The sequence below is a fragment of the Rhea americana genome, unplaced genomic scaffold (assembly GCF_003343005.1).
Source record: "Rhea americana isolate MKP2758 unplaced genomic scaffold, rheAme1 scaffold_20, whole genome shotgun sequence".
NCBI lineage: Eukaryota > Metazoa > Chordata > Aves > Rheiformes > Rheidae > Rhea > Rhea americana.
The window spans coordinates 4,016,921-4,042,028 of NW_028186150.1; the positions used below are offsets into that span (position 1 = coordinate 4,016,921).

At 35.8% G+C, this 25,108-nt stretch overlaps 1 protein-coding gene across 2 annotated transcripts in view; it reads right to left on the minus strand.

The window, feature by feature from the left end:
• Window positions 1-25,108, minus strand: part of ITFG1 (integrin alpha FG-GAP repeat containing 1) — a 99,073-nt gene that overhangs the window by 54,360 nt on the left and 19,605 nt on the right. For both annotated transcript variants that reach the window (XM_085303817.1, XM_085303818.1), the window contains exons 7-8: window positions 13,760-13,821; window positions 10,052-10,136 (exon numbers count right to left, since the gene is read on the minus strand). In XM_085303817.1, the coding sequence (XP_085159943.1) occupies window positions 10,052-10,136; window positions 13,760-13,821 (147 nt within the window). The remainder of the gene's footprint in view (window positions 1-10,051; window positions 10,137-13,759; window positions 13,822-25,108) is intronic.

Genomic DNA, 25,108 nt, shown 5'->3' on the forward strand with positions numbered 1-25,108 from the left:
GCTGACAACTTTGCAGTATCTGTCTTGTCTCTCATCTTTAAAATGGGTATTCCTACATAACAAGTATTACCTAACCTCTGAACTGCAGAAATACTTGCTACCATGCTACACTGGTATAAACTCAGAGGAGACACTTTGATCTCAGGAGATTTATAAAGGAATAGYTGAAGAAAGAAATTAGCCCCAAATGACAGAGTGCCTTACAGAACCATGTACAGTACTATATTAATTGCACACACCTGTGCAGTGTACTTTTCAACTTGGGCTTTGAAAGGAAATAGAAACTTGCAGAAATCATCTAATCACTCAAACTGCTTTGTAATGCAGTAAGACAGACTTGCAGTTACCAAGAGCAAAACAGCTTCTAGTATATATACGTTGAAATTTTTCTACATTAAACAGCTATTTAATTCTGCTACAATATAATCTGCTCATTTAAAGACAAAATTGAATCCCTCCCCCCTTTTTGGTATAACAGACTGATTATTACAACTTATTCCAGTTGTGTTAAATAAAAAGCATTTTTTCTTTCAGATACAAATAAGCTAACTACGCAGGTTAAGACTGAGAGAAGAGTGAGGCTTGCATAAATCTGAATTTGATGCTACCTAAAAGCAACACATTTTTGATACTATGAGGTCTGCCTGCCCTGAGTGCCTGCTGTTCTCTCTTGAGCATACGGATTCAAAACTAGCCCTGGTCCCTGTTCTGTTACAGACCCTTGGTGAGAGCAACCAGCCCAGGTCCTTGCAAAAAGGTAAGCGGGAAGGGGGGAAATAATAAATCTTTTAGAATACAATAAAAGCCAACATATTTTTCTCTGCTGTTGATGATYTGAAGTCTAAGTAAGCATAAAGCATCCCTGTTTAACATGATACATCCTCACGCAGCTTTATATGCTTTTTGTTACACCATGCATATAGTTTGCTTACATCTCTCATTCACTACTTTGCACAGTTCTCATTTTCCTTCATCATGAGCCTGTCATTTAAAGTTCTAAAGAACAGTAGTAAAATAAGGAGGCAAAAGCCCTGCCAGAGTAGTGTTCAAAACAATATCCTTCTGGGGCAGGCAAAAAGACAACCAGTACCACTGAGCTTGATATTCAAACAAAATAAGGGTTCATTTGAAAGCTGATTATCTTACATTTGTCTTCTGAAGTAGTGAAAAGATTAGAATTCTTTTGTTACACTCTGCCTTTAGGTGTCTGAGGAGATGGTCATAACAGTGATAATTAGCATAAATTACTAAGATAATTATGCATTATAAAAAGAATCAATGTCAGCTGCTTTTAGAAAATGTGAATCACAACTTCAAAAAAACCAGATGTAAACAGCTTTTAGAGATGACTCAAAGTTCTATGGACATCTTATAAAAACCCTCACAACACTCTCCTTCACAGCAGATCAGTCCTGCTTTTAAGTCTGTCTATATCCTTCCAAAGAATCCATATTAACACCTACACTGCAAGAAAACCACTTCAGCATTGCTTGCCAGCAAAGCGCACAAGCATGCTTGCAGACTGCATCTGGGCTTCTATCTAAAATGGAAAGAAGAGTTTAGCTCACAGTATTTACTGGAATCCAAGCAGGAAAAGGAGATGAGATTAAATACAAAACAAGAAAACTCCTTGCCCACCAAACAACAAATGGCATGGAAATTCTTGTTGTAGTTTAAGCTTAAAAGTTCCAGCTAACTCGTATTGTTAAAACAGCAGCCATGAAGCCCAGCAGAACAGCTTGGAATTATTATCTATTGCTACACATTTAGAGAGCTTAGATGGCATCAAAGCTTGCAAATCAAACTTTCTAATAAATGGGGAGYGCTTTTCTTCTTTTCTTCTTTTTYTTGAAAAAAGAAATCCACTTATACTACTGAATTTTTGGTTAGAGAACTTCTGTTACGTTAACCATAAACATAATCGAAGAAAAATTTGATGCTGAGGATATTCAACTGCTCAACAAGTAGAGAATAGGTGGTGTGCATACCACCATCCTGAATTCACTACTGCAAAGGAATCCTTAATGCACAAGCTCCTTTGACAGAAAGTCCTATTAAGTAAGATCAGCTCTTTCCAGGAGACATGAACAGTTGTCAGCAACATAAATACAACTTGGCAAAATTTGGGAAAATCTTTTTTCTAGAAAAGAACTGTCAAAAGTGATTGAATTTACAAAAATGACTAATATAAATCTGACAGGTATCACTGCACAATATCACTGGCTAGCAATTAACAAATAGGACAGATACATCCGCTTAAGCACACCTTCTGCAATGCACCATGGACTCAAATCACAAGTGGCAATTAACCTGGAACATTTCTATACACTACTGCTTCAGATTATTTGAAATGTATCTGTCACTAAAACAGTTTTTTCCTTCTCTAAGGTCTCAGAATTCTTTAATAACATCAACTTTCATATTGCTTCATCCAAAATGGTCACAGTTAGAAGAGTTCTCCTCATACACAGAGCGCTTCAAACACAGAAATATTGTCTTCCTGCACCTTAAGGTTCTTAAAGAGTCCTTCTACTGACTATAGGGGCAGTAGTACATTTTTACAATGCAGTGCTCAAAGAACAATTGCATTGTAAAGAAGTTATTTAMTGAGATGCATTATTAAAAGCTTGCCTTTCACATGTATGTACTACGTTTGAGGATGTGAGATTCTGAAGAGAAGGAAAAAGTTAATGAAATTCAGATGATAAAAGAAGTTTAGATACAAAACTAAAAGCTACAAAATTGAAACACAACTCTGTAGCCAAAAAACAGTGGATTTAAGATATCAGCTGCAGAATAATCAAAATTACTTTAAACAAGATTCTTTCACCAAAACACATTTTGTACAGTACAGCGAATACAATGAATGGTTTTAAAGACAAAGGTTAGGCATTCTCAGGTATCCTGTTTAAACATAAGCAACTAGCAATAAGCATCTACCTTTTCTTTCTATGAGAAAAATGTCAATTTCTACTATTTAGCATATAAGTAGTTAACATACATGAAAGTAATTACTTGGTAGGAGAAAGAACAAGGGAGATTATCTCAGAATTCTTAGTTGGATAACTGGATTTTAAACATGAGAAAATTTTGAATTCAGGTCTCTAAAAAACCCGAGTACAATTTAAATAATCCTAACCCATGCTTTGTCAAAAAGCAAATAACTTTGCGTTGTACGATCAAACGTAGACTTAACAAATTAGAGTTGATCACATAGACAGAGACCCAATAGCTGCTAAGAAAATAATGAATAAAAATTAAAGAACCAAGTTGAAGTTGGCTAAATGCTACCCTGAGAAAGTGAGAGTTATGTCATATTTACTTACAAGGACACTATCAACAGCGTAAGATGGTTTAGTTTGGACAAACTATTTATCTTTAGTTCTCTTTGCATATAAGCTGCAACAAATTTCATAGCCAAACCTTAGCAAAACCAGTGAGTGATGAATCAAACATTTCAATTCTTAGATCAGATATGACAGGATTATTTATAAATGTCTGCTAAATTAACTGCATAGTTCAGTATCTGTTGTAACACTAATTTTCAGTAAAAATGAATTATTGCTATGTGGACAGCACAATAGTCTATGCTAATTACTTCTAGGGCACTCCTTTACAGACAAATTTTGTTACCCTTCAATGTGGTAAGAAAAAAATTTCAGGTTTGGGTGTCCAAAATAAAGTTCATACACATCTTGCTATTCAAAAATATTGCTCATATTTCAAGCGTGCTCCACTAAAATCCTTACCTTTCTTTAATGAATAAAAAATTTAAAATGACAAATTATTAAAACTATCCCTTAATGTAATTATCAGAACTCCATCCAACAACTATGATTTCTGCTAAAGACAGTACAAATAGATCTTACAAAAAGCCTCTGCTAGCATATAGGCAACAACAACAGAGAATTAATCATTTTTGCTATAGCAACCACCACTCTGCAATTACCATAGTGACATGAGAAGAAAAGAAAAAAGTAATAATGAAGAGCTCCTACCTGTTTGGAGCAATGTGTCAGCCTGCTATGTGCAGCATTCTCTAGTGCACAGCTTTGTTCACCTTAATCAACTGAATTGTCATTTAAAATAAATATGTCACAAAGCATTTCTGATTTATTTTGAAAAGGGCAATACAATTTTGTCAATTATTTTTTTGTCCTTTGGCCAAGCATAAACTATTGCTATCATTTAACAGAGGACAGGGCTACTCATTTTAAAGGGTATGATTTTGACAAAGTCTAAGGTCGACTACATTTCCACAAATATRTATTTTTTTTCCATGGAAAAACATGCAAATGTATATGTTCATATATTTGTGTGTGTGTGGAAATCTTGTAGCTCTTGGAGATATATACATATACATAGGCATATACACACACACACACTTGCATATCTTTATTATTTGAATACTTTAGGAATACTTGGTGCTAAGATTACAMTAACAACTGTGATAATTTATTATAAAATCACCTAATTGTTGTTTTCAGCTCTATTTACCTAAATAATTCTACCTGATAGCTTTTGTTCAGCCTGCTTAGTTTAAGAGAGAGAAGCTTGCCCCAAATTAGCTACCTCGTACTCAAAGCTTCCCCCCTCTTCTCTAGTGACAGCTAACCATTTCCTGCTTACTGGAAAGGGTACTACCCCAGCGCACGCCCAGGCCCAACGGAGCTGCAGTCAGGCATGCACAAGGTTAAGTAAATGARAAGTGGCAAGGAGGGTGAAAGCCCAGAGCAGAGGGAGAGAGGAAATCCTTTCAAATCTTTAGGAGACAGCAAAAACCATCGGTCATGAGGTACAGAAAATGCTAAGAGAGAAAAGGGAAGAAAAGAGAGAGAGGTTTGTTTGCAACTCTGTACCTAACGTGTTCCTAGTCACAGAAGCTGTATCTCTATGCCAACAGTGAAGATGCTTGCTGCACATAGAGCAACTTCTTTCCAGACACATTTTGGAAAGCACTATTACTATCTAAAATTACAACCTATCATACCTTAAGATTTTCTTTGACTTACGATAATCACTGTTTGATAATTTTTGAACCAAGAAAAACTGAGAAAAAAATAACGTTCAAGTCTTACAAAACGTTTCTAGTAAGGTAAGGTTTTTTCTTTAACTTCAGTTCACTAGAAGCAGACCCTATAAAATAAATGCCTATCTTTTGAAGTATCTAAATACCTACAGACATAGCACAGTAGGTAAAAGTAATTATTCTGATAGTGTTACACTAGGACTGTGATACTTTGCCTGTTTATTGGTAGAATCATAGAGTCAGTAAGGTTGGCACGGACCTCTGGAGATCATCTAGTCCAACCTCCCTGCTCAGCAGGATCACCTAGAGCATGGTAGACAAGGTTGCATCCAGGCAGGCCTTAATATCTCCAGAGAAGGAGACTCCACAACCTCTCTGGGCAACCTGTGCCAGTGCTCCGTCACTCTCACAGGGAAGAAATTCCCCCTCACGTTCAGGTGGAACTTCCTGTGCTTCAATTTCTGCCCATTGCCTCTTGTCCTGTCGCATGGGACAACTGAAAAGAGTTTGTCCTCGTCCCCCTGACACCCTCCCTTCAGGGACTTACACGTACTGACAAAATCCCCCCCTCAGGCTGAAGAGGCCCAGCTCTTGCAGCCGTTCCTCAGAGGGCAGATGCTCCAGCCCTCTCATCATCCTCGTAGCCCTACGCTGGACTCTCTCCAGTAGATACATCTCTCTCTTGGACTGGGGAGCCCAGAACTGGACRCAGGACTCGAGATGAGGCCTCCCCAGGGCTGAGCAGAGGGGCAGGATCACCTCCCTTGACCTGCTGGCAACACTCTTCCCAGTGCACCCCAGGAGACCATTGGCCTTCCTGGCCACAAGAGCACATTGCTGGCTCATGGTCAACTTGTCACCCACCAACACTCCCAGGTCCTTCTCTGCAGAGCTGCTCTCCAAAAGGTCAGCCCCCAGCTTGTTCTGGTGCCTAGGGTTATTCTTCCCTAGGTGCAGGACTCTGCACTTGCCCTTGTTGAACCTCAGGAGGTTCCTCTCTGCCCAGCTCTCCAGCCTGTCCAGGTCTCTCTGAATGGCAGCACAGCCCTAATGGGTAGAATAAAAAAATCACTAAAATGAAAACTAACAGAACGCAACTAAGATCCTCCTTTGCATTAGAACTCTTTTCCTCCCATTGATTATTGTATGGACATTCTTACAGAGAGCTATTCAGGTGTGGGTAGGGATTTGTTGGAGAAGAGGAGCTATTATTTGACTTCCTTCAGACTGCACTTTTCAAAGAATGCGGAATTTAAAATTGTATCACTTGACTTCTCCTACATATTATTTTAGCAYTTTATTCACTTCAATATTCTCAAAAAATTTGTTGAATGAGAAAATAACCATTGATTCTCTGGATTATTGTAAAACTAGTGCTAAGAAGATGAAGAAAAAATGAGGTACTACTTGATTTTTTTCCACTGCTATAGCAAAAGGAAGATGAATTAGATATTAAAATCATACAATACTCAAGTAGTAAGTTTGAAATCAAGGTTATAAACTTTCTTCCGTAATTGTCAGAGTAAACTTTACTCCCTACAGGAAATTTTTATTTATAGCATTCTTTTTACACATTTAGGAAAATCAAAATACAGACCAGGAACTTAAGATGGGACGATGCAGGCAGTTGTAAAGCCTGATTCAAAACAAGGCTTAAAAAATAATAATAATAATAATAATAATCCCCCCCCCAGCTGCTGAAGTGCATACACACCTCATTTTCTTTAATAAAGCCAGAAATTTCTTTACATCTATCTTCCTTCATCAAAACATTTCCAGCACGGATGCAATAGTTCACAACCTATATAAAGCTTCTGTCCCATTTGTTCCTTCAGACCTAATTATAGATGCCAGTTCWTTTCCTTATCTTCAACATACAGAGATTGAAACCTCTCTACCAATTATCTTCTGTTGCCAAGACAGCAGTCTACAAGCCATCATATCCAATCCTTACCAAGTCCAAAAAGAACAATTTTAAATCTTCTTCCCTCCTTTCTCCTGCAATTAAAGACTCTGCTGTAGAAAGTAAATCTACTCCCCACACACGGCTTTAATTAGAACTCTACTTCTGGAAACAGAGATACAAGATAACTGCTCTACTCTTCCCATGCAAACCTCCAGTTCTGCAGCTAAACAGATGACAAGCCATATGAGAGAATCATTTTCCAACATAAAGATAAGAAACATTCATTCTTCAATATTTATATTTAATATTTGGAATGTCGTGTTTCAAAGTAATCTTTTAAGCACTTTGTAAATTGGAGTCTGTGCATCAAATTTCTTTACCCTTAATTTTTGCATGCTAACTAGGATTGACTAAAGGACATTACTGCACTTAGCCATAAAAAGATCTTTAAAAAATATATTATCCTTGTAAAATTTACCTATATCCCAAGAATGCATTTCATATCCCCCAAAAAGCTTGCATCTGTTTGTTTTCCCCAATGCTTTTGAAAACATCAGCTCTTATCAGCCTAGTTTGAAAGAGGCAAAACTGTTTCAAGRAGAGTATTTCTACAASTTTCATGAAAATCTACATAGTAAGAGATATCTCTAAATATGTGCCCCCCTGAGGGGAGTGTGGGCAGAAAGACCGTAACCCACTTTCCAGCCTTCATTGTGGGATGACCTGACTGATCTGGATTCATCTGTGAAAAATAAATATGACTATGAGAACAGAATTGTTCAGGAAGAGGGAACAAGACTCTCATACTGTAAGATTTATGTGGTGTATTCACTCTCATAGATGAAATGGCTGAGATCTTTCAGGATAACCGTTTCCAAAAAGCCAGCTGCTGAAAAGCCAGCATCTCCTCTCATCGATAAAAGTGATGATTCTCTGCTTAGCTATCCTCTTTGCCATATACACTGCCCCCCCATATTTATCTGTGCGCCTTTCTTAAGTCCATGCATGCATTCCCTACCATTAGRGTAACTCATATTAGAAAAAAAGCTTCACTATTGCCTCACTCCGATGCTTCATTTACAAGGCTGCTGATAGCTAGTGGAGCAGGGTACAGAGCAGTCAATGAGGAAACTCAGAAATGCGGGCTAGCGAAGCGGCAGGGGCTGCTGTTACACCCTGGGCTCTGGGGTACCGCACTGCTGCATCGCTACACTGTCATGCACACCAGCTGAAGCTTCAGGCACTCCTCGGAACATTTCAATACTTTTTTTTTTTTTTGAATTCATTCACACACAGAGAACTGTTTCATTTTTTTATTTTCCTCCTCCATATTTTGAATAATTTGCAACTGTGYATTACCTTACCATTAATATGTAAGCTCCAACTTTTCCATCAGTGAGATGAATGTATTTCTTTAAAATGTGCTCATAAAAATACTCATTTAGGAATGTCACTCAGTTCATTCATATTTTTCAAAGTTTTACCTTTTCTTGAGTGTTTGAACAGTTTCAACTTTTCTGTGCAAAGATATCCCATGGTTTATTAAAATCCCATTAATTATGATAAATGTTTAGAAATATGTATCATTTGAGTCATTAGCTACCTAACACAGAGATGAAGAAGTTTTGCATGAAGACTGCTTGTCACATTGCCATCTTTAAAATAAAGTCTAATGTATACTTAGCACTTATTAACATACATTACTCCAAACATCAGCTTGGGAAATGGTTACAAAATCCCCCCCCCATATATATATATATATATATATATGTATATATGTATGTATGTATGTAGAGGGGATATATATATATATATATGTGTGTGTGTGTGTGTGTGTTTAAAAAAGGGTTTTAACTGAGGAAAAAAAGCTGTTAATATTTCCATATACTTTAAACAACTTTGAAGAATTTTACAAAACACATTAAACATGTTAGTATTTCATGGAAGAATCCAATCATCTTTCAACTTYTACTTTACTTCATTTATTATAGATCTCTAAACCCATTCTTAGCTGCTAAAAAGGCACTAAAATAAGTCAACTGATCAGCAGAGGTGTTCTTTAGCTAAAGGTCAGACAACAGCTTTGCTTCAAGTGTTAAGAATATGCYTAAATGGCAGCACAGAACAACAGAAGCAGATTCTAATACTGGGTCTGACTCTCTAATAAGTGTCACAATTTCATACCTCAGTTTCATCAAAATGAGGTAACAAGGCTACCATTTGATAGTGTTTGAAGGCAGGCTCAGTGTGATGTATAAATATCATAAATTAGTCATTTAAGAAGTCATCTACTTTCAATAGGGTCAGCAGAATCATGTAGCACTTTCACTTGAGTGGCAAAATTCTTATTTTAGTACAGAGGAAAAATYTGATTTTTTGGACTAGAAAACCACTGTTTCCTTTTGTCCATGAAACAACACACACATTGATCAGCACAACTGACTGAAAAAAGTATATTTAACAGACATAGGCTGTCAGTAACACTTGCTAAAAAAAATTTACATATAAATTAAGTTTTTCTTCTGTCCTAAAGCTTTCCAGGATTTTCAGTTAAAACCATTAACATTTTACCACGTTGCATGAATCTTTATACAAGTTATTTTAATTTATTTACACTTTGGCTTTACTAATTGGGGCAAATGAAGGATTTGTGAACATTGACTCAGTATTTTCTAAAAAATTGGTTTAGGAAAACTACTGTGCACTAAATGCAGGTTTGCTTGTTTAGGGAAAAAAAGATCATGAAAAAAGAAAGTATTTATGTCTGACAAAAATAAGTTTGACACYGTACTATGCCTCAAAGCAACTGAAAATATCCTCAAATGCAGCACTCAAAAACTAGACATACATGATACAGGATTCACTGGAATAGCCAAAGCTGAATTAAGTTGAAYTTATTAATAAATTATTCCCAGATATTTCAACATCTATACTCAAGTAGATCTAATAATAATAATAATAAAAAAAAAGATGGAGGGAGAGATGCGAGAGAGAGTGACAAAGACAGAATAGCTTTATAACTATTTTTATTTCTTTGTTCTTTGATTTAGAATAGCTAACCAAATTAATAAAGAGAAACAGTCAGGCTGTAAGTTATTTAGGAAAATAAAACTCACCAAAATCTGCAAACACGGACTGTCCAACAACCTGCATACCCTCAGGCTTCTCCTTACTTTTTCCAGTTCTAGAGAAGTTCCCRTCCTATCAATAGGATAAAAATAATAGAAAAACTGAACTGCAGACAAAGTGATAAAGTTTGACTTTTGACATTCAGATAATAAATATCAATAAAAAGAGATCAAGTAGGTAATAAAGAGACATTCCAACTATGGAAAAAATGTACTATTTGAAAATTGGGACTGAACTGTTGGACTGTAATCTTTCATGGAATCCTGTGGAAGTCTACTAGTAATCATATTCAGATACAAGTACCTACATATTTTGCTCTGTTATTAGGAAGAGATTAGGTTATTTCAGCAACATAAGTTAAATCATAATTAAATTATGATAACTAACATTTTACATACAATGACATGTAACTTTACATATGTATCACTAGATAAATATGTATGTATATACAAATATACACATATAYACACACATTTTGATTTTACTTYTCCATTTTGAAATAACYTGATTTTACATTAGGTCTGCTTTAGGTCTTGTTCTAATTAAATCACTATTATGTCCTGCACAGGACATAATATTCTAGTATTTCATCAGAAAGACTGAAGAGGATCTTTGTTTATCATAGAAAGGAACCACAACTGTGGAACAAATCCACTTAAGTTTCTTAACCAAGTAAGATGACTCAAGGCCCACTTTTTTAGTCAATGGAATCAGCTCATATAAAATCCCATGCACACAATAATATATAAAGCCATTATAAGTTAAAAAATAATGAAAATGAAGAAACAGTCAGCAATCAATTAATTGACTTTTACCCTGTGTGCTTTGTAAGTCACAAGTAACAACACAGTGTTGTTTACATGCCAACTACTGACTTTTTTCATTCTTGTATTTGAATCCTCATACATACGCATGTTGAAGGAAAGTGGGTCATCAGCTACCACTGGTGAGGCAGATCCACAGACGGCTATAGGGGGACATGTCACAGGATGCCAGCAGTCATCAGAGGTATGTATCCACCAACTTTACCCATGCTGAACTTTGCAGGAGCCGCAGTTGCTCATTTCATGATCTTACCTTTCCCTAAGCTTTGAGAACGGTTCTTCCTCACTATATAYGCTTTCAGTGATCCTAAAAGCGTTCTTTTTCTTCTTCTTTTTTTCTTTTCTTTCTTTTTTTAACCCCTTATCTCTTCTTCTACATTTAGCTTCTAAGGCTAATGCAGTCATCCAAGAACATAGCTCCCCTTTCCTTGCAGAGGGTATTTGCAATGTATTTCTACCAACATCTACAGCACACTCCTATTCTCCTCCCATTCCCCCACTGTACCGTTCTGCTGAAGAGTACACATGCTCCCAATTGAGTACAATGATAATCTTGAGATTTTCAATGCTGTTAATGGCAAAAGCGCATAAAAATCAGTAGTATTTTGCATTCACTGTTATCTTCTCTTACAGAATTCAGTTTTCCCTTTAATGGAAATTCAGTGAATAACCTCCCCAAAGAACCTGTTTCTCAGGAACAATCAAGCTTCAGTCACACACATCACACTATTTTCTGGATTATCTGTAATTACTTATACTGCTTGCTMATGTCATACTCAGTTTGTAGAGGTTAATGCTGTTGAAGATGCATCTTTGGAAACAGATTTTCCCGAATGTTTGACTACATATTTTTTCCTGGGCAGATAGTTTATAATGACTTAGTTGGGAAGAAAAAAGAAAAAAAAGGAAGAAAAAAGGAGAGAGCCTCAACTGTAGTCTCTTGGGCAACATTTACAGGCAAGTTTTAGAGAGGCATGTAAATGGAAAACACAAAGCTTCAACAGTACACCTCTTGATGCAGCACCTCTTTTTCATGCTCAATATGTCTATTTTAAAATAGCTAATTTTTTTTAATGAATTAATAAACCATACTGATGCAGAAACATATTTACCACTTTAGAAGAAAATGGTGTATTTGGTTATAAGCTCCAAAAGAATTATCTGACTGCAGGCTTGAGCTCGTAATCTTTATTCATGCAAATCATCTCCGTGCAGTAAGGAAGACTAGGCCCTGTGCTCAATTGACCAGAAGAAAAGGATATCATAAAGGCAAATATTTTAGAAGCATTTTATAGTACATCAGTGAAGGCAATTACTTTGCCTAGCTTTGTAGACAGATTTAATAGCTTTTAATAGACCAATGGAGGTCTTTTAAAATTGTTATGTGTACACCAGAGAATTCTAAAATATATTTAAGAGACATATTTTACTGGGCTGAATGATTCCAAACCATAGGATTCATTCTTTATTAAGAAGGAATTAATCTATGTACACTAATTCTATTATGTAGGAATACATTCAGAACATACAAATTTGGAAAATCCAAAATTTGTAGGAAAATTAAAAAAGAAAGTACAGTAGACAGGTTAAATGCCTCGTGTACTTGCTACTACTAAATCATTCACTAATGAAATTCCTCAAAGTAAAAAATTGTTCATTTTTAAGTCTGTATAAAACTTAAAAATACAGAATTTATGACTAACTGCTTTATTTATTTATTCTTTTAAATCTCTAGCACAGCTCTTAGAACTTTTGGCTAAAAAGTTCTATTTCAAGACCATCTGGCAGCTGAGAAACAAAAATAGCTGTTCTTTTTTGTTTTGTTTTGTTTTGTTTTTCACRTACCCAGTTCAGCAGCTGGCTGAGGAATGCCATGCTGATACACACAGGACTATATTCCCAGTTCTACACTGATTCAATATGAATTGAATCATTGCGATATGATGGATAAATTTCCAGGTAAATATAGCCTCAAAAATCCATTTCTCAGCTAATAAGAAACACAACATTGATCATCATCTATTAAAACAAAAAAGTAAACTTTAACATATGCACATACTAAGATTCTTAACGATAGTCCTTCTAGATAGTATAAAGGACGTACCTAGTTCTAAATCAACTTGCATTACTATTTGGTATTATGCAGATTCTTCACTGATCCTGGCCATTTCTAGGCCAGTTGTATTTCTAGGCTGTTAYAATACAACAGCACAATTGGAAAAACAACCTCCCCCCCACAAAACAACAACAACCTCCCCCCCCATTATTTCTGGTTCCAGAATTGCTATACTTTGGTATAAAACTTTCGAGCAGTCAGTAAGAAGATGGCACTTCAATTTTTTTGTTTAATGTTTTATAATTTCCTGAGTTGTATTGGGCAAGGTAGGACTCCCAGGAGGTTCCTAATCATAACTACAATAAACAGTCTGAAGGTTAGAAGTGAGGTTTCTAAACTTCTATCCCACAAAATCTTACCCAAGATCTGAAGTCACAGTTCTTAAAAAACTTACTTGAAGAAATCAAGTCTTTGACACACAACAAGAATAAAATATCTGGTCAACCTTTTCTTCATAAACCATCATACTAAGTGTCAGTAATCTTTTAAAGCATCTGATGACATATCACGAGTCCTGTTAACATGTTATGAAGGTCGGCTGACTGGTATACTTGATAATCATGCTAAAAAAMCTGCAGAGGAATATATGCTGAGTAAATAAATTCCTCCAGGGATATTCTGCAGACTGAATGCAATAGTGCAGTTAGCGTCTCTAACATCATTTCCACTCATTCCTAAACCCGGGAATGCCAGATAGCTTCTTATGTTTAAGATATTATGTGTTAACAGAATGGTTACTTCATTTTCCCCCTTACCTTATTTATCCATGTTTCAAACTGAATGTTTTTGGAATCTGATAATGTGGTAAGGAACAGATCTGCAAAGATAAACATAAGGGAAATAAAATACTTAACATTAGACTCCATACAAGTATTTAACTTACTCTATAAAGATACTATATAATTCTTATATAAAACATATATATTGCATATATTTCGTAACTTAGATTTATATTCCTGTTATGTTTTGGATGTGTTAGTATTAAACAATTAAGATTAAAAAAAAATCTATTTTCATCCCTTGTACTCTTCTGTATAATGCATATACCTTTTGCACTCAATTTCTGCACTTAAATTGGTTGTATATGTTAGCCTCACATGCACTAATAAAGTTATTTATGCACACTGAAGACAACATTTCTTGATAGCAAAGATGGAAACAGATCTCATCCTAAAAAGTATATACCATTACATTTTTAGTAAGTAAAATTAAAAACAAGTAACAGCAGCAACAACAAAATGAAAACCTCTACCAACCGCTCTCTTTCTAGGTTTTGGATATACCGATTTAAGCAACAGATATACAGTTGACAGGAGGAAAAAAGAAGGTGGAGGAATATTTCAAGCTTCCTTTACAACAAAATTCTCTTAATGGTCGAACAGTGCAAAGGAGTGCCTTAGAGGCTTTATCAGACAATAGAGGAGCTTACRCTTTTCATAGCCAAATAAGGAAAAGGTGAGGAAAAGGTTTTATAAAGGGAGTTAAAAAAAAAAAAAAAAACTCAAAGAATAAAGTTTAGTACACAGAAAATCTGTACGAAAATTATCCTTTGAGATTTAAGCACTCATCTGCTTTTTCAYTGTCTTCCTCTCCCCAGTTTAAAACATTCTTATTTGACACAGAACACAATTCTTATTCTATGGCCAGAAAAAAATATTTTTTAGAAAACTGAATATTAATGCCTTACCCTGAGGTGATGTGCTGAACAAGCAGGTGGAATACTGCTCAGGGAATTTCCAGTGACACACTAAGGGCTATTGTCTTCCATAACAAAAAAAAAAAAAAAAAAAAAAAAAAAAAAAAAACTGCTTACTGATACCTTCCCCCACCCCCAAACCTGAAAAGTATACTAATTCATTTTATTTCTCTGATTATCTGAAATGTTTACTAAGAGAATACAGCAGACAATCTTCAAGATCTGCATAACTGACACTTTTTATTTTTTTTATTTTTTACATGCATAACTATAATTTGAGATATTTTTTCTTAGAAAGTGATAAAGATTTTTTTTTAAAAAACAGATATACCAAGGATTCAGAGTCAGGGGTCATACGGCTACAATGGCAATTTGATCTACAGCATACATGAGAAAAGTCTTAGCATGATAATGTGCTTCACTGGAATTTTAATTTTTTTTATTAATCCTTTGGCATTTTTTGAGGAAGGAGTCAGAACTCATGTATAATAGTCTAACACAGACGTACCTTAGAAAACATTTATAAACTTCCAAGTTTTATCCTTGCATATAGGAGGACGTTTGTGGAGTACTGCTGATAACCACTAGATATAAACCACAAAAATCCTAAAAATCTAATACAAGCAAAAAAAGAAACATGGTAACAATGGGAGCATTAACTCACTTTGTTGCAAACTGAAATGCCACTAAATCTTTTAAAAGAGTTTTTCAGGTTTAACTAAGAATTTCAAGCAGGTTGTAGTACATCCGTATTGTAATTAGCATTGGAATTGCAATTCATCGTGGGCTAAGACCGTATACAGATTATGTGAGAATAGGTGCTTTAAGCAGTGTATGCAACTACGCAGCAAATGATTAGTATTTGATTGGTAAATATGATAAGTTGCCTGACCTTTCCTAACCTTTAGTAGACGTTTTGGTTGGCACTATAGCTGTTTTCTGCCCACTTCTCTGACTCAGTTTTGCGCAGTGCAGCCATGACCTCTTTCCTTTAACTGTCAACACGATCTCCCTGCCCGGCCCTCTGGGCAAGGTGAGATCTTGGGGAGCACTGACCTGGCGTTCCCACTGGTAACACTATGCTTATACATGTTTGATGACTCTATCCCAGAAATAGATCGGGAAATCCAGCTCTAACCTGTTGGTTAATACGAGGGCAAACGAATGTGTCAAGTTTTACGTACTACAATTATACTTCTAGGATAGAAGAATCCAAATACAAAAGAAAGATGCAAGTGAGTTATGCTGAGGATGCTATGAAGTCCATAGTTCTGCAAGTCACTTACTTAAGGTTAAAACAATGTTCTTTTAAAATAAAAACACCAGAAACATAACAGCATTATCCCCGACAGTGATACATGCAATGGAATTCCATTTAATGATCATTCTTAATTTTAAAACTTTTCCTAATGGAGCATGCTRTAACTTCTCAGCATTAAAAAAGAAAAAAAAACCCTATTCTTCAATAGGAAAATGTGGTATTGTGTATAATATCCTTACAGTAGATCATTTGAAATGGAGAAAAATGAATGTCCTTAACTTATTGGAAGCCATGTAAATACTCTAAAAATTAACATATCCATAAGCAGCAATATATATAGATATTTTTTAATTTGAGCTTTACAGAGTAAACGTCTCAGATTATAGCTCCTCAGAGAGCTAAAACACGGCCRTGCTCTGACTTGCAGCTTGTAGCTCTATCTAACCTGAACAAYAGGCCACAGTCAGTCAGATGCTCACTGTGATTGGGGAACAATGATGGCTAAGTAAGCTGTAAAGTATACTAACCCTAATCTTCAAACACAGCCATTTCCAGCTCGCTGAAATATCAGAAAACTACTTTTAACAGAGCACTCACAGGTACGCTGTATTACGCATATACAGGTGATTTGTAAGGAAAGAAGTTTGCGGTGAGTTTTTCCTTAAGCATAAAAAAACAAAAACAAAAACATTTTTTTCCTTTCTCAGTGTGATATAGATTACATCAATTGTTTTCCCCCAACTTAAATTGCCATCATAATAAGCATACAGAAATGTGCAGAAATCTAACTACACTGGCAATTTGCAATAGCAGGGAGTCAAGGAACAACAGGCATGTAAAATCTCAGATATTAGGAGCAGAAACAAAGGTAGCTTTAAAATAAACACTAAACACTGGGGATGGGGTTGGGGAACAGGAGGAGTGAGCCACAGTGGCTGGGCTGTCACCCAGCTTAATAATAAAAATAACAAATGCATTCAGCTATCCGCTGTGTGGGAAGAATAAATCACGACACTAACTGCAAGTCAAACTACAAAAAGCTAATACAAAGGCAGTAATTTAAGACATCTAACGCGTATACTATATTAAAAAAAAAAAAAAAGAAGTGCTTACAGATTTAAAGTGTTTGCTCAACCACTGTACAAACCAGACATTTCAATGAACATGCTTGTTTCACATTTTGAAACTAGGAAGACAGAGCTGTTTTCAGAGGAGGCAATCTAAAGTAGGTTTCTTTGGTTTGCAAGACATCCATGCTGAACGCCCTATACAGCCACTTAAAGCTGATTACATTCAGCAACATACTCAAATCTCACCAAATACTCTCCCACTCCCCCCTAAAAAAAAGACCCCAAGACAACTCTCCACAGTTAGTTTATGACTTTCACCCTCTTCAATAGACTTCTCTGACTCTCCTTTTCCTCATTTGAGGCATATATATTATGTTCAAATCAAAAGCACAGACATGCCAAAACCAGCTCCAAGCCTACCACTGCATGTGAGCAGTGCACTGCAGTGCTATGCCAGGCAAAGACAGCAGCTTATACTGCAGAAACAGCATGGATGAACTGGTGCCATGCTGCCCCTAACTTACTGCAATGAGTCATGATTTCCTGTAAGACAAATTGATACAGGTACAGCAACACGTCCTCTGGTTCCACAATCAGTTGAACCAATTCAGATGGTATTTTAGTGCCAATTATCCTCCTTTTTTATCCTTAAGCTTCCTTATATGTAATATGTCTCAAATTCTGATGCATATTTTCATCAGTAAATCATCTCCCCTTGTATTGAATCAAAAAACCAAATGCCTTATATTTGAAAGTAATTTTCATTTTTGAAAAAGTAGAATTCAAAGCAAACAAAAGAACACATTTACAGCAAAAGTAGTGTAAGAATACTTCATGCAATGTAATTTGAAAAGTTATTTGTCTAAGGACATGCTGCCATGTTGCCTTTGGCAGGCAGTTCTGGTAGCAACTTCACCTGTAGAAAACAAACTGTTTGCTCACAGAACTGTAAGTTTAAAAAGCAGAGATAAAGTGCTGAGTGCTGGATAATATGCTCTGTTCAAATGCTGATGGACCTAATGACACCATAACAYGAGATATTTACAGCCTGAGTTTATACGCTTAAATAACCTTGAGCTCAGGGAACTTCGGTACCTACAAAATACACAAGTGATATTATGGAGACTTTTATTGGACAACGGGTACATAAATGGATACTAAAAGTAAGAGGAAAGGATGTACCTTCTAACAACCCAATTACAACAACTGTAGATTCTGGATAAATCCCATGGAAACRGACCACAGCAGGAGAAAATCAGCCTCGCCACTTTCTAAATAGGATGCTCCTACTGCAGCTGCCAGGGAAAGGGTGTTGCTGGATGGACCACTAGACCAAGCCTGTAGGGCACTTCTTATGCTCTCAATTTGTGACAACATATAAAAAGATGAGTAAAATCCCTGACAGTTGGGATGGGGCAAGGACCTTGCGCCAGACTCGGGAAGATTTCCTGAAACGTGCCACCTACAGCCTAACCAAATGGCTAGTATTAAGAAATATTACTGTCTGAGAGGGAATGTTTTTCCTAAAGTCAAGCGTGTTCAAGTTTAAGTGTACTTTGCTATTTTTGATTTAACAAGCAGTGGTTAACATGGAAACAGCATAAGCGATAGCAAAGTTCATAAACAACATTCCGCAGCCTGTGAATAAGATAAAGAATCAAGAAGTTTCTCCAGTATTTTAGATCCACAGAACTGAAAAACAACCTAAATATAAACCACTTATTACAGAAGACAACTGACATGCTGTGACACAAAAAAGCACTGCATTAACATTTTAGTCACAGCCTAACTTTCCCTAAAAAAAAAATAAAAAATAAAAAAAAATGACGGATTGGCTATTCTTTAATTTAATTCGCGCAGTGATAAAATGCTGCTGGCCAGTCTCTACTACTACTCATCAACAAATACATATTTTGAAGAACTTCACATTCATTCTTACAAAAACAGAAATGCAGAGCATTAGAAATTTATGTTTCAGCTTGAAATAGGTTATTGTAGTACTGTGCTACAAGCTGCAAGTAACCTAAGAACATGTTACAGAGGAACTATCACAGTTCCATCCATCTTTCTTTGGTGGGATCAGCTAATGTTGATATGCTAGCAACACGTGGCCCCGTGAAGACTGAAAAATTTTCCCAAGCAGGTACCTAAAACTTGATCAGCTAGACTACATTGGGTTTAGTAACATTATGGCTACATTATATCAAGAACATTATTATATCAAAGTCAGCCCAGATATATCCACCTACACTGAAATAATACTTTACGTATGGCACAGCTATGTCCCAAATCAGCTAGATCCACTTCTGACCATTTCTGTGTAATATATCTAATGGAAAGCTATGCAACTAGTTTTTTAAGCTAGTTTTTGGTGACCCATCTCAGGCACCAGAAACGTGCCATTCTTCCACAGGGCCTCAGAAACCAGACACCTAGAGTGAGGATGCACAACTGCTAATCACCTACTGAAAGTCAGACACATGCATTTGTGACAGGTGTCAGGCAGGACAAGGGAATTCTACAGCAAAGACGGATTAAAACTGCAGCGCAGCATTCAGCTCAACTTCAACTCAAACATGAAAGCATTTCTACTCTTCCTGTAATCCCTAGCTTCTAGCTTCACCATGCATCTCACAATTTTTGGTGAAGATGCAGAAAGAATCATACAGACAGTTCTTCGCTGAACAGCCCTACTCCCAACAGCAGGTCCATCCCCCTCCTTCTCCCACAATATTCTTCACACAGACAATCCCAGGTTCCTCTCATCCCAGGCTTATGTAACTATGCTTCTCTTATCCCACACACTCCTTGATCCTCCTCTGGTGACTTCTGATCCATCTGTTAACATCCTCTTCTTGCAGCAGTTCACCCAGTGTTTGCTTCTCACCCTCTCCTTCTAAATTCCCTACCTTGAACCCAGATTTTTTTCCACCTACTGATGTCTATTCCTCCTCCTTCCTGTATGCCACCTCTACCTTTGCTTCCTGTTCTCATTTAAGTGTCCAAACACCAGCAATATTCTAGAGCTGCAATGGAAGGGAAGGCTGTTTTAATCCTTGGCTGTGATATGCTCAATATAGATAGATATTTTAGAAAGGCAATATTAACAATTAAGTGAAAAACTGTTGATATTTCTAAAACATGTTTCAAACCAGCTAAATTTGGATGGGCAAAAGCCTGTTCAAAAAGATCTTCCTGTCTTTCTGAGAGAATATTTCAAATCCTTGCTCCAAAGATACCAAGCACTAGGTTATTAAGGAAAAAAAGAAGTTATCATATTAAACCAGCTCCACCAGCTCTACTCCCACTTCAGTTTGTGAAAAATGCTGGGCAAGTATAACTGGAGGTTAGAAAAAGTTCAACCTGGAGGAAGATGGATGGCTTAGAAGACTTCAGCCCAACTGCAGAACTTCAGATGATCTTACTAGAATAGATAATACTATCAACTCCACTTCCAACRTTCCTTTTTCTTTTTAGTACTGCTAGAAAATAACGAGAAAGCCTAACTATACAGATTCTGCTGTATRTTTGCTTCTGAATATCCTTGCATTTTCCTTCACTTTTGAATGTTGTAAAAAAACAGTACTATTTATAGATTGAGTGTTCATTTCACTAATGACTGATTTGACCTTTCTGTTTAATGTCAGAGGGCTTTATTTCAGAATCAAAACCTTCAGCATCTCTGGTTGACCTCAGAACCACCAAGTTGCAAGCAATATTCTTTTTTACAGTTTGACTTCACATTTACTTTAGAACTTTAAGATAATAAAATAAAAAAGAAATAAAAATGCCTTTTTAAAAAAACAATATCAAAATGCAAGAACAGGAACGTGAGCTTCCATCTTACAAAACAAGATATTAATCGAATAGAACATACATTTGTACACTTCAAATGTATAAAAAAATTCCTCATGTATGTGGGGCAGCAGATATATTAGTCCACATATTTAACAAACATTCAGTTGGAAGTTACTTGCAGGTATGAATGTGTCTACTTGTATGTATTGGCATATGGAAATAATGCCCTGAACTAAAAATCTGCTTCTCCGTAGATTTACGTGTCTCACAGAATTGGTGAGCTGTCAGCTGTATTAAAATCATTCAATGTCATACAGCACAGAGACTAACAAACAAGATTATTTCCTCTATTTCCATTATAGACAGACTCATTTTTGGGGGAAGCCCACTCTGAGCATATTTAAAAATACAAAAAAGAAGGAAAAGAAAATTACTTACTTCTTAGTCACTCCAAGGAATTTTGATATGCACAAGCTTACTTTTATAAAAGAGTACTACAATTGCAGTCAGTTTTATTTCCTTACTACATCATTTTTCTGGTTTCACTTCTATTAAAAAAAATTATTTTTCTGTTCATAGATTTTTCAGTCAGGTATAGCAGCCTTCCATTACATTTTTATTCAGATATCTTGGTGATTAGTTTGAGTGCTTTTTTTTTTGGGGGGGGGGGGGGTAATTAATTTGCTGCAAAATAGTTGGCATTCAGACTGTACAAATAACATGCCTTGCTAAAATAATTTAGCTTTTACAATATAAATATGAGGACAAGTGCCAATAGTAATGAATTTGCAATTAACTTGYCATGAGTTTTTGGTACTATTCACATAAAATGATAAGTTTAGGAATCATTCCATCCAGTAATCTCATTTTCTAAAATATTTAAGCAAAATGAAAGGACTTCATACCTTCCAAACAAGCTAATTTGTTTTTTGCAAATTTTTAAGAAAGGTGTTTATAATAAACAAGGTTTTGAATGACTTTTCTATGAGCGTCAGCACTAAAGCTTTTCAAATGGATCTTTCAAAATTTAATAATATTTATCAGAACTATGTAGTAAAGCAGATTATAAACAACTATAAACAACATAATTAGAACATTTAAATCCCTGTTCATTATTAAGAGTGACTGTGGGAAAAAAATCTGTATGTATTAATTCACAAGCATCATTTAAATGGAAAAGCTTTAAATTAGTTTTATGCAGAGCATTTATGTTTCTGATTATGCAAATCAGGTGGGACTAGTCCTCTGGGTTTTAGCATTTAGAATGTGACATGTTTCAGAGACGAAATTCTGTTCATTTTCAGAAGAAAACCAACAACATAATTTCAAGCAACAGATGACCACTCAGTGTTAAGAGTACTTTCAGAACGCTTTTTCACACTCAGTGCTTCCCAAGCAAAATGCTATTTGGGGCAGAATCAATTTTCCTCCCATGTAAAATAACTATTGATTTCCATGAAAATATATTAGCAACTTGTATTTCCTTAATAGTAATTAGGATAGAGACTATTCATCTTTGTAAAGCATTCTGGCATCCTCAAACATAATAAAATTTGAGAATAACTCAAATTATGTTTTGAACCACAACATAACTGTACTGGTACTAACCAGTTCAGAGTGGGGCTCACTTCCTAAATATACTTCTAAATCTAAAGTTTTTGTCTTTGAAATCATTACATAACTCTTACGTTAGACAACAGCAGACCTCTCACCACAGTTACCTTACCCTGTCCTCAACTATTTTGTTACTGAATGAATATGAATATACTAGTTTCTAAATTAGGCTTCTCAAACTAAATTCATTTTCAATTTCCAATTTCATACTCAACTATCAAAAAATCACAGAGGTGCATCCTTCACAGGTAAGAATGGGAAAGTCAGTAAGACAGATCACTTGTCTCAAAGATGCTACAGCAAGCTGGTTTCATTTATGGTTGATCCATTCCTCCCCACCCCCCAATTCTCAAATGTAAACATTTCGTTTAGCAAAAAGGTCAGAAATTCAACAAAATCCAAAATGATTTAGCAAGTATGTTGGTTCTTTCACCACTCTGGAAAATCTGCCAGCTTTAGTGTCATCCCTAAAGCTTATTATCATCTAYTGTACATATTCTTTCTGTTGTAATGACCAAAAATATGTTTGGTAAACAAAACAAAACAACAACAACAAAAAAATCAGACTGAGAATTTAGTATGGAACAGCAATCTGCTCTGATATTACTGTATTTTCGTTCAGCTACCTTTTTGACATGCTGCACAGGTTTAAGAGTAATGTTCCTAAAAAGTAAGTATGCAAATAACCTGCATCATTAGGCATGTCAAGCTAGGGAAGGGACTTCTCAGCCCTAAAGASATAAAAATGGAAGCTGCACATGTGCACTTGCAGAGGTGTGCATTGATACAGAAGTTATATTGCCTTTAAGCTAATTTACTGTCTGTCTGAAGAAACCAGTTATGACCCCAAAATGCCTGGCTATATTAGCATTTATAAAATCTATTTCACTGACTGGTTGGATCCTCTTGAAGTCTTACTGGATTCCTTCAGTAGCTTGTGTAACGAATCTGCCTGTTTCTAGRTAATGCTTTTTCTCTTTATCAGTGAATCATCACAGTATTTTTCCAGGATTTCTTTCTCCCCTATGCATGGGTTTGGCCTTTCAGGATGAAGAGGTGCTATCTGGTACCCAGTCTTATTCCTAAATCATTCTAACTCCAGAGAGGTGAGCTTGATTAACAAAATTAAATGGATGCATAAATGTTTACCACAACTACATAAATAAACAAAGCTTTGCTTCCCTGAATTTATCATCTAAACTGAAGCAAGAAAGTACTTCTCTTTGCCAGAATACTGACAAAACCATGATGAGACAGAGTTGCTTCAGAAGGAGATAGCATTTGGAAATCAGGACCTGAGTCTGAGAAGGATAAGACTGAGGTAAGAGACATACCTCTGCTGTGATAGCCACTTTTTCTGCAAGGCAAAAATGAAAACATCTTCTTCACCCTTTTAACTCAGAAAAGATAATTTTGTGTCTAGGTATTTYCTGCATTATCTTGGAAAACAGAGACCATCCTGTAGGCCGCTTGTTTTCCAAAGTAGGGAGGGGGGAGTCGACTTTTTTTCAGTTGCTTTGCAAACCAGATCTATGGCTCTGTGTTGCGGAACGGTTGAAAGTAAATTCCACCAGTGGCTTGGCTGTAACGATATATTCCTATAAAATTATAAAGTAGAAATTGATTAAATTGATATGCAGAAGATAGTGTTAAAAGACAGCAGGCACTGACTTTCAGTTTCTTAAATACCACATCAGTCCTTTGAAAAACCAGAAATATAAAGTTACTTGGKAACAGCTGTAGTCAGCACTGAATTCTATTATTATATTCTATAATTGCAGCAGAGGAATTACAACCCCTCTGACATCTTCTGAAGACTTTTTTTGCTTTTTTAAAAACTTTAGGATACACTGATATTTTTTCCCCTACTCTGCATGTGGTATCAAAGTTGATGTGTTCACCACAACACCTGCAGTTCTCAGAAATGATGCTTATAAAAGGTAAATCCCTTAGGTATATCTAAACAGTAGGAAAACTTGCAACCTTGAAAAATGTTTTTGATAATAAAAATTATGGCAGTGAGGTAAGAGTCAAAACTGTTTTTTAAATACACATGATCCCTAATGTTAAAACCTTTTCCTCATGCACAGAAGTCCTTGCCATGAAATAGTATTTTTTTTTACAGCTGTTCTATTAGCTAATTTCAATCATTCCAATTAGAATTTACTCTGAAGTTACTCAGAAACAGTTATATTTATGCAAATAGTCCAGCATGCACATTCTCTTTTTGGAAAACATTTGTCAGGCCTCAGTTGCACTAATGTCGGTTATGTCGGAATACAAGCATGGGAATAAGACAAGCCAGGTTAAGAGCAACACTCAGAAAAGGCTTGAGCCATGCTAGTCTACCACTGCACATCTAATAAGCATGTCGCTGAAACAGTAGTAGAAATGATAAAACGGAGGACATGTTAGAACAGAACTACTATGTGTACTGGAATTACCGAATTAAGAGATTACCATCTTCTTTTCTGAAATCTTTAAGGAAAAATTTTTGTTTATTTAGCTACGCTAGTGGTGTTCAATAAATCATCCTTAGAAAATATTTTAACTATCTTTCCTATATGACAACCCTCTTCCTATTTCAATAAAACTGACATAAAACTTAGAGCTTCCCTTTTTTTCCCCCCACTTGCATTGCACGACGCAAGTAGAAATGCATTTT